The 10,379-nt window shown below is 34.1% G+C and overlaps 1 protein-coding gene across 1 annotated transcript; it reads left to right on the forward strand.

Annotated features, from left to right (window-relative positions):
- Window positions 1-789: 789 nt before the first annotated feature.
- LOC110106305 (serine/threonine-protein kinase STY13-like) lies at window positions 790-8,243 on the forward strand. The gene is made up of 2 exons (XM_020836166.2): window positions 790-2,070; window positions 7,442-8,243. The coding sequence occupies exons 1-2, from the start codon at window positions 1,172-1,174 to the stop codon at window positions 7,779-7,781; spliced, it is 1,239 nt and encodes a 412-aa protein (XP_020691825.1). The 5' UTR covers window positions 790-1,171; the 3' UTR covers window positions 7,782-8,243.
- Window positions 8,244-10,379: the final 2,136 nt, after the last annotated feature.

Below are 10,379 nucleotides of genomic sequence, written 5' to 3' on the forward strand. Positions count from 1 at the left end.
TCAAAATTGTGTCTCATATTATAATTGTGATATAAAATTAATTCAAATTTAATTCATTAATTTTACAAAATTGGTCTCAATTTAGGTTTCATTTGAGGAGAAATTATTCTATGCAGAGACCGGATGGAGCTTTACGTCCGAAGTTGAATTAGGTGCAGCCACGTTAGTGGTACCGAGCAATACCGAGTCGCGGTACATAGAAAATGGTGTGACGTGGCGCATTATGATTGGTCTCTCATCTCTGTACAGCATTCGACATCTGCACAGAATAATTAATTTTGTTTGAGATAACATTCTCGTTATTTTCTAAAACAGCTTTCTAGTTAAAAAAAATTTAGAAAACATTAAGATCGTCGTCCCACAAGAAGTTTTAGGTTTTGTTTGAGATGACTTTCTTACTAATTCTTAAAGCAACTTTTTAGTACAAAAATTAAAATTTTTGTATTAAAAATTTATTTTAAGATTTAATTTGAGACTACTTTTTTACTGCTTTTTAAATTAAATTTTTAGTATAAATATTTAAAACCTTATACTAAAAAGATATTTTAAAAAATAATAATAAAGCACCATTTGTCTCAAATTGATTATTTTGAGAATTACTATTCAGTCGATCGAATTTAATTTGGTTTTACTTTTCAATTTAAAATTTGCGTCTGCTTACGCGATTTCAATTTCGTAGGACGGGCCCTCGCTAATCGTCAAGCATTTATAAACACACAATAAAATGCAGCGTAAGACGAAAAAGGTGCATGAGCCACGTGGTGCCTCCGCTGCTCAAAGGACCAAACAACGAAGAAAACGATAGCTTCCTATTCTACTTCTTCTCGCTTGGTCGTCTCTTTGCCTCTTCTTCGCTGCAGTAAGAGTCATTCCTAGATTCCTCCTTCATCCACGTCTCCATTTTCTCCGATCCTCACCCTTCTTACTGGCTAGATCTCGCCTTCCTCATTGAGCTCGCTGGACGAAGATATCCGGTCGAGCCCAGTGGAAAACGGTGGTGTGTGCTGGTAGATCGAGCTATTTTTCTGCTGCTCTTCATTCCGCCGCTGTATTTTTTCTCTTATTCATATTACTCTGATGTTTTCATCTCGGAAGGCCTCCGTGGAAAAGTAGATAGAGATCTATCTTTTCAGTTCCGATATTGAAGTCGGGAGTAGTACACTGCAGATCAATGGATTCGACGAAATTCACAGGAATTATCGCTGGAGGTGGCGGCGGCGGCGGGGGAAACTTCTATGAAATGGCGTACTATCGGAAGCTTGGAGAGGAGACGAACATGTCGGTGGATAGTATCCAGTCGAGCAACGGGGGCGGGTCGGTGGCGATGTCGGTTGAGAACAGCAGCGTTGGGTCGACCGACTCACAAACAGGAATCCTCCACCACAACGCTCTCCGCCAGGTTGCTGCTGCCAGCGGAAGCTCGGTTGGACACAGCGTTTTCCGCGCTGGTCGCGTCAGGCATGCCTTAAGCAGTGACGCCCTAGCCCAGTTTCTGATGGACCCGGGTTTCCCCACGCAAGGCCTTGACAACTACGATGAGTGGACTCTTGATCTTAGGCAATTGAACTTGGGGGAGCCCTTTGCGCAAGGAGCATTTGGGAAGCTTTACAGGGGATCTTACAATGGAGAAGATGTGGCAATTAAGCTGTTGGAGAAACCCGAAAACGATCCTGATAGAGCAAAGTTGATGGAGCAGCAATTTGCGCAGGAGGTGATGATGCTTGCTACACTGAAGCATCTCAATGTGGTCAGATTCATCGGGGCTTGTAGAAAGCAGTCGGTGTGGTGCATTGTGACAGAGTATGCTAAAGGTGGATCAGTTCGACAGTTTCTGATGAGGAGGCAAAATCGGTCGGTGCCTCTGAAAATTGCAGTGAGACAAGCGCTGGATGTTGCAAAGGGAATGGCGTATGTTCATGGGTTAGGTTTCATCCATAGGGATTTGAAATCGGATAATCTTCTCATTTTTGGGGATAAGTCGATTAAAATTGCTGACTTTGGAGTGGCCCGTATTGAAGTGCAGACGGAAGGAATGACACCCGAAACTGGGACATACCGGTGGATGGCTCCGTAAGTAGAAAATGTGTTTTGTCTTTATGGTTATCCACATGTTTTTTTAAAAGCTAATGATAATCAATTATATACTCCAAGCTTTATTTTATTATTCTATTACTTAATTTCCTTAATGTTTTTTTAGAAATGTCTAGAATGCCACCTTAATACAGAAAATAATGATAGTAGATACAAGTTGAAAGATCTGAACCTATTTGTTCCCATAGTGAAATGCAAGTGTAGACTTATCTGACAAGAACAGGCATGCGAGAGACTTAACAAAGTTTGGTTTCAATGCATATAATTAATAGTTGGATTTATTTAGGATATATTAAGAAATGCATTTTTTACCCCAGGAAGAGGAAATAATATGCATGCCAATCTTATCATATATAATATTTATATTTTAAATTTCATGTCAAAAATAAAGATGAATAAAAAAGAGTGAACTCATGATCATTAATTTATCCTAAAGTCATGAATATATCATATTATATCCTTTTAAATACAATTCTCATATGAGCACTATATAATTTGTACCTAAAAGATGCGTAAATATGAATATTTACTTTCTTGGATGATATTATATATATTTTTAATAATATTTTATAAGTTTCAACCTGTGCTTGTCTCTAATTTAACTCTTGTTGTGTAAAGTTATATTTTAGACTTCTATGACTTGTAAATCTTCATAATGAACTCGATACAAATAATGTCTTCATATTTTTAGTGCAAACACAAAAACAACCAACTCAAGGTTGGGCGTGGTATATCTCCTCTTCTTTAATTGTCTAGGAACGTTGGTAGTTATTCGATCATGTTGCATGATTGCATCAAAACGTTACCTAAACCTTTTAGTGATGCATTACTTTAATTCTAAAATCTTTAAGTATCAGAGGGAATAATCAATAATAGAGTAGTCTTTAGACATCTTGCTATTTTATGAAAAACTTCTTCACTATTATCATTTTGTTCAAATTTATTGCTTTTTTAGTCAATTTAGACATAACATCACAATTTGACAGAAGCCTTTAACAAATCTCTTAATTATAATGACCAACAAAGTTTTGAAAACTTTTAATTTATATAACATTGTTCAGTCTCAATTAATCAATTATTGATTGAATTTTGTGTTGATGTACAATTATACTATCATCATTGATTGTTTGCCTTGAAAAAGTTATACCTTCACCTTAACTTAAACTTAAAAAGATTTGCTTATAACTCATTTTCTCTGAGTTTTATCAGTACCACATGCAAATAATTTACATGACTAGAATTGGTCCTTGGACAGACATGTATGTTGTCTATGAATAATCACAAATAATCTCAAGAATGGTTTAAAGATTCTGTTTGTAAGAACCATAATCTCTATTGGAGCATTTGCTAGTGTGAATGACATCTTTACAAATTCATAATGATTATACCTCGTGCTTAATGTTGTCTTGGCAATGACTTCTTGTCTATTCCTTAAATTGATGATAATTGAACCTCAAATATATTTTAGAAAAAAATGAAGCTCACTCAAGTTGATGAAATAAACTATCAACCATTGGTAAATGATATTTGTTTTTAATTGTATTCTTCTTTAATTTTTTGTAATCAATGTATAATCCTAAACTTTTGTTTTTGTTTTTTTTTTTCTTTATGAATATTATTGGAGCTCCCCTAGGTAACATATTGGTATGATGTTTCCAATAATTCTTGTAATTAACTTTTCAACTCATATAATTTATTAATTGTCTCTGATACAGTGCCTTTACCACTGGTTCTAAGCTTGGTAGTAAATCATTATAAATTCTATCATTGTAATTTGTGACACTTTTGACAATTCAACTAGAAAGATATTTGGGCTTTCTTTATTGATTGGAATTTCATTCTTATTTGGTTCCTTTTTGGTCACTTGAATGCATGAGTAGTATCAAATAAAATTTTGGATTAAAGGGATAATATTTATTATAAAAGAGCCATTATCATGATCAATACAAAATTTGGAAGAGGTCTAGGTGATTTGAATATGTATTATATTAATGCCTTTTGCACTCATGCTTATATATTCCTATAGAAAAAGTTACATATGGAATATAGTTGAAGTTAGAATAGATCTATTTGATTCTTCGGGAGTGCAAGAAGCAAATGTTAGCCTATGGGCTAATAAGAAGCAAATGCCAAATGCAAATGCAGGATTAGTATTGTTGCATTTCTAAAATTAAGTTAAGTGTTGCATAGATAAGGATGCTTAGGTGGATGAGTGGCTTCACTCTTAGAGACATAATGCAAAATGAGTATATACGAGAAAAGGTAGGAGTAGTTCCAGTGGAAGATAAAATTAGTGAGAGGCACCTTAGATGGTTTGTTCACATAAACGTCGGCCTTCTAATGACCCAGTTAGGAGAGGTAGACTTAAAAAGACTTTGTTATAAAATATTAGAAATGACCTTTTTATTATTAGATTTAAATGAAAATTTAACTCTTAACATGACACAATGGATAAAAATGATTCATGTAGCCAACCTAATATAGTTGGATAATGGCTTGACTTTGTTGGTGTATCCTTACTCAGATGATGGTGGCAGTAACTTAGTTAAGTCGAAGTTCTGACTGCAAATTAGTGGAAATAGTATTATTAGATAGATGCTTAAACATGTTTCAAGACATACAACCATCTCTTTTTATTGAGGCTATAAATGGCTTATTGAAGCTGGGAACTGGTTTGTTTATTAAGAAGATAATTAATGGTTTGTTCTGCTTAGAAGAGATAATTACACCGGCTGCCATAGTCGGCATTGAATGATGAAGCAAACATATGGTGGAAAGTTTAGCAATAAGAAAATTTTGGAAATCAACCTAAAATTTGAAATTTTAGGTAGCATTATTGAAGATATTTCATAAGTGGTTTGTGCCTCTAGCAAATACAAGGAAAATTTCTAAGATTTGTCCCCTCAATAATGCTACCTAAAATCACTTTTTCATTATATTACATTGGCATATTCCAAATCAATAAAATGAACATTGGGATGTTGTGGAGTGGATCATGCGCTACTTGAAACAATAAATCACTATGTATAATTTAAAAAAGTTAATCTAAAGTTGCAGTGATATGTTGATGTGGGTTTGGGAGGTGGCCTAAACACATGGTCAAGTGTTATAGGGTACATTTTGACCTTGGATGTCACCTCAATTAGTGGGAAAATTATTAGGTCCGGACACCGGACCTAGAGATAGGTCCGGTCATCCACTAAAAATTTGACACGTGTAGTGCACTTTAGTTGCACTTTTTTGTGCGCTTTACTAGTGCTTTACATGCGCTTTAGTTGTGTTTTAAGTGCTCTTTTTTACTGTGCTTTGACTGCGTTTTACCTGCGCTTTTTACCTGCGTTTTGACTGTGCTTTACCTGCGTTTTTGGTGCACTTGGCTTATAATTCCGCCGACACATTAAACATATTGAATATCCACGTGTCGACATTTTATTGACTTCCGGACCTATCTCTACGTCCGGTGTTCGGACCTAATAATTTTCCCATTTAGTGGGTGTTACAATCACAAAAAAATAGTAGCAATATCAAGAACAAAAGCATAATACATAGCAATTACTTAAAACTAACCAACAACGAGACAATTCGTTTGAAGGATTTATTTAAGAACTAGTAAGAACACATGAGGATGCCACACTCTTGTGTCATAGCCATAGCGAAATTTACTTGACAAAAAAAGTTGCCTTCCACTCTAAAATAAATCATATATAACAGAAGCACTACTTAATTTGTAGTTTGCTGGAAAAGGATGTTTTGCATCTTTATAAAATTGAAGGAGCAACAAATCCTACAAATATGCTCTCTAAAGTTGCACACGCAAATATAACGAGGCTTTACAAATATTCAATTAACCTTTATGACTAATAAAAGGAGGTATTGAACAATGAAGTATTCCGATGCAACTACTAATTAGGTACATCAAAAATTATGTTTTCAAGTGGGAGATTGTTGGAATTGTGGAGCCAATTTTCTCATAATGTGTTTACAAAGTATTGTTGAATCTCTTCTTTAAATGTAGACTTCAATCAATCTATTCTTTTGAGGCTACAAGAATTATTTGGAGATCTTAAAAGTTCATTTATTGATTCCGAGGGATTTTGTGATATCTTTTATTGACTTTGAGAGATATTATAGTATGTTTAGGAATCTTGTAATAAATCGTATTCAAATAATTCATTGTCATCACTATAAATAGAGCTTCAGAATTTAGGTTTGACATCTCACAACCACAGGGAAATAATGAGAAGAGGGAGGTAAAGCAGGAGTTTTCAACTGAGAGAACAAAGACAAATTTTTTGGATGCTTTCAGAAAGGAGACTTCGTATTTTAAAAAAAAAACAAGTGTTTGTAGTTTTGGTTCTATTAAAGGAAAACTTCTCATTGTACTATTGCAATATCGAAATGAAAAGAGTAATGACATCAACATCTTCTTCTCCACATCCAACTTTCTTCATCATTATAGATGGTGCATTTTCTCTCCACCAATAACATAGGCAGAGTGGTACTTGGTATTCTTATTTATAGAAATTTTAATCTCTTCATGTGTCCTTTTTTAAGTTTAGTGTATTATTCGATCTCTGTGTGGCCATGGACATAGGTGAATCTCACCGAGTCCTGCAAATTTTTTGTGCTTGTGTTTGTCTATTTGTTATATTTGATTTCTCTTCTTTGTACTTTTTCTTCATTACTATTAAACTGAAACATGAACATGAATTGCATCCTTCAATTTATTGCAAGTATCATAGCTCGTTGCTTTGGATCAACTGGTTGCCACAAACTGCCCTCAATCAGCTTACATGCAGTCACAAAATTGACCCCCGCCAATATCAGTGTTCTCTAAGGCTTCCTTTGAGACGGTTTTTTTATTGCTGGTTAAAGCAGCTTTCTAGTACAAAAATAAACTGCTTTAAGAAGCAGCAAAAAAACTGTCCCAAACAAAGCCTAAATCTCTCATCGCTTAAGAAGTGGAAGAAAGGTTTTCTACTTCATATTTAAGACTTTACCTATTCATTATAGATGAAAGCATTAAGGTTCATAGAGGATGGGAAATTTTTAGCTTAAAATAGGCCTGATCTATCCATAAAAGTACTAGCAGAAACAAATCCTAAAGCTTCGTTTGGGACGGCTTTTTTACTGCTTCTTAAAGTAGCTTTCTAATAAAAAATGAAAAATTTTATACTAGAAAAAAGCTGCTTTAAGAATCAATAAACACCGTCCCAAACGAAGCCTAAATCACTTCACCTTGCACCCAAAACAGAAATCTAAGCTTGTAATTTCTGTTCATGTTTTTCTTTTTTTATTTCTGGAAGACCAAAACCCTAAACCTAATTATCTAATTTGAATCAATATGCAGAGAGATGATACAGCGCAGACCTTATACGCAGAAAGTTGATGTCTATAGTTTTGGCATTGTACTCTGGGAGCTCATAACAGGAATGCTCCCATTCCAGAACATGACGGCCGTGCAAGCTGCTTTTGCGGTGGTGAACAGAGGCGCCCGGCCGATCATACCAAGCGAGTGCCCTCCGGTGCTCGGCGAGATTATGACCAGTTGCTGGAACGCGAATCCTGATGTTCGGCCACCATTTGCAGACATTGTGAAATTGCTCGAAAATGTTCAAGGTGAATTGGCCACTTCTGTTCGCCGTGCACGTTTCAGATGTTGCATGACCCTGCCCATGACTGTGGACTGAAGTAAAGGACACCGGGACATCGGACATAGAGAATCATCCGAATTTCTCTTTGTCTATAATAAAAGATAAAAGCACAGTTATTCTAGCAGTCGCGCTTTTACTGTAGACAGAGAAATCCAGATGATTCTGGTTGTCCCTTGTCCGAACCTAATAATTTCTCAAAGTAAAGGCAATGATTTAATGTCAGAGGAAAAATGAAGGCAACCGCTTTTTTACTGTTTTTTAAAGCAATTTTTAGTTAAAAATTTTTAATTTTTATATTGAAAGACTGATTTAAGAAGCAGTAAGAAAGTTGTGCAAGCTGAAGAAAGATAAGAAAACTGCTGGTTTTTTTGCGCATTTAATTAGAGGACTGTTCAAGTGGGGAGAGGGTGAGTTGCTATGTTGTTTCTTGCTGTTCTACCATTATAAATAAATATTGTTAGCAGGTATAGGTTCTTTTTGCTTATATCGTTTGCTGAATGAAATTTCGTTACTAGTTTCATCTTTTATTTAAACAAAGAGGTTTTCTCTTTCTATTTCTCGTAACTTTTTATTCGGTTTTGGATTAAAAAAATTTCCCTTTTTGCACTTTTTTCCATTATAAGGAAGTTTTTTTTATAGCTAATTGAAACTTTTTTCATTAAATGAGAAGTATTCCAAAATTGTAATCCAAAACCAGCAGAAATGAGAAGTATTCCAAAATTGTATATATACTTATAACTCCACATGTTGCCAGGAGAAATTATTCTGTGCGGAGGTTGGGCTTAGCTTTACGTTCTGAGACGAATCAGGTGCAGCTACATCAGCGATACTGAGCCACGGTACCGAGCAGTACCGAGCTGCGTTAAACAACAAAGGGGTGATGTGACACATTTTGATTGGGCTCCGGATGACGTTCGACATCCACATAGAATAATTAACCCCAAAGAAGAGAATGTTTATAAGCATAATTTTAAGGCAACAAGAGCAGCAATACCAAACGGCTAAAATGTTTTGGTTTATAGTTGTTGTGTCAAGAAATGAGATGCAACTTACTAATGTGTATATTACCATGATATAAGAACATGATAACACAACTCATCTTGATCTGTTGGTTGGGAGCTTAGGCTATCAATTAAAAGGTCCTAGTTCGAGTTTTGTATAAGCGATGTTTGTGTGAGTCCGCCATAATTGACCTAAATGTCAAAAAAAAAAAGACCCGGGTAGATCTTCTATTTTGGAGGAAGCCAACTTAACTGGAATGAATAATGTGAAGTATGATTATTGGTCTAAGCCTTAAATTAGTAATGAGAAAGAAGACTTGGGCTTTCTTTGGGGCAGCTTCTTTATTGTTTTTTTAATTAGTTTTTTTGTTAAAAATCTTTTTGAACTAAATTTTTTTTGTGCTTAAAAATTGTTTAGAAAGCAATGAGAAAGTTGTTCCAAATGAAGCCTTAGAAATATAAAAAGTTTTGTTTTTTTTTAGTGAGTAGTGACAGCTATAGACCACACCTTGCAACTTGCCTAAAAAACTATTGATTCAAAATAACTTGGATTGCATACAATCTTCTATTATGTTCTTTAGCTAAATTTTGAGATACATATGGTTTGACAGAATTTGGGAAAATGCAAATATAATTAGCTCATAATCTTTTTTTTTTTAACTATGTGATTTTAAGGTAATTAATAAATACTTAAATTTTTATAGAAATTGTGATCAAATATTCTTGTCATAATTTTAATAAAATTAGTGAAAAACAAGGGAAAAAATAATTAGTTAGGGTTGTAATTTATGTCCCATTTAACAAAAAAATTTAAAAAAAAAAATAATTCTTTTCAACCAAATAAGGAGGTAAATATTAGCATCATATTAATTATTATATCAATTCTACTTCCTTTTCCTCACTCTATCTTGTCATCCTCTCACACCTGATATAGCTTTGTGCACAGTATAAGGTGTTATTAGGTCTCGTTTGGAACATCTTTTTTATTACTTCTTAAAATAATTATTTTTTATAATAATTAAAAAATTTTATTCTAAAATTTTGCTTTAAAAAATAGTTTTAAAAAAACCTTCACAAACGAAGCCTTAGGTTACATTTGGGATGACTTTTATTATTTCTTAAAGCAACTTTATAATAAAAAAAATTAATATTTGTACTACAAAATTATTTTAAGAAGCAATTTTTTAGTAAAAAAAAAATTAATTTTTATATTAAAAAATTGTTTTAAAAAGCATGAAGAAAACGTCCCAAACAAAGCTTGGGATGACTTTATTCATGCTTCTTAAAGCAGCTTTCTAGTACATATTAAGAAGCATGAAGAAAATCATCCGAAACAAAATCTTAGTCTTTATGATGACGTCGGGTTCGGTATAATGGTAGCTTTTCACGTGCAGGTATAGAAACAAGCCATACAAGGCTTGCATTGCCAACCAACATTCCAACCCTACTTGTTTAGTATTTGGTTATCTCTCAACAGGTGTTGGCGTGCAACAGCAGTAATGTGATTATTATACGGCTGCAAATGAACCGAGCCGAGTCGAGTATGTGAGTGTTCATGTTTGTGTTCGTTTATCATTAGCTTGTTCAAGTTCAGTTTGTGTTTGATTCAAGCTTTATTGTTTGTGTTCATGTT

Source organism: Dendrobium catenatum, unplaced genomic scaffold (genome assembly GCF_001605985.2).
Source record: "Dendrobium catenatum unplaced genomic scaffold, ASM160598v2 fragScaff_scaffold_1021, whole genome shotgun sequence".
Classification (NCBI taxonomy): Eukaryota; Viridiplantae; Streptophyta; class Magnoliopsida; order Asparagales; family Orchidaceae; genus Dendrobium; species Dendrobium catenatum.

Bases quoted from the DNA above. Each gene is read 5' to 3' on its own strand.
- LOC110106305 (XM_020836166.2), top strand. From the start codon at position 1,172: ATGGATTCGACGAAATTCACAGGAATTATCGCTGGAGGTGGCGGCGGC. The intron at 2,071-7,441 runs GTAAGTAGAAAA...ATCAATATGCAG, and splicing joins ACATACCGGTGGATGGCTCC to AGAGATGATACAGCGCAGAC.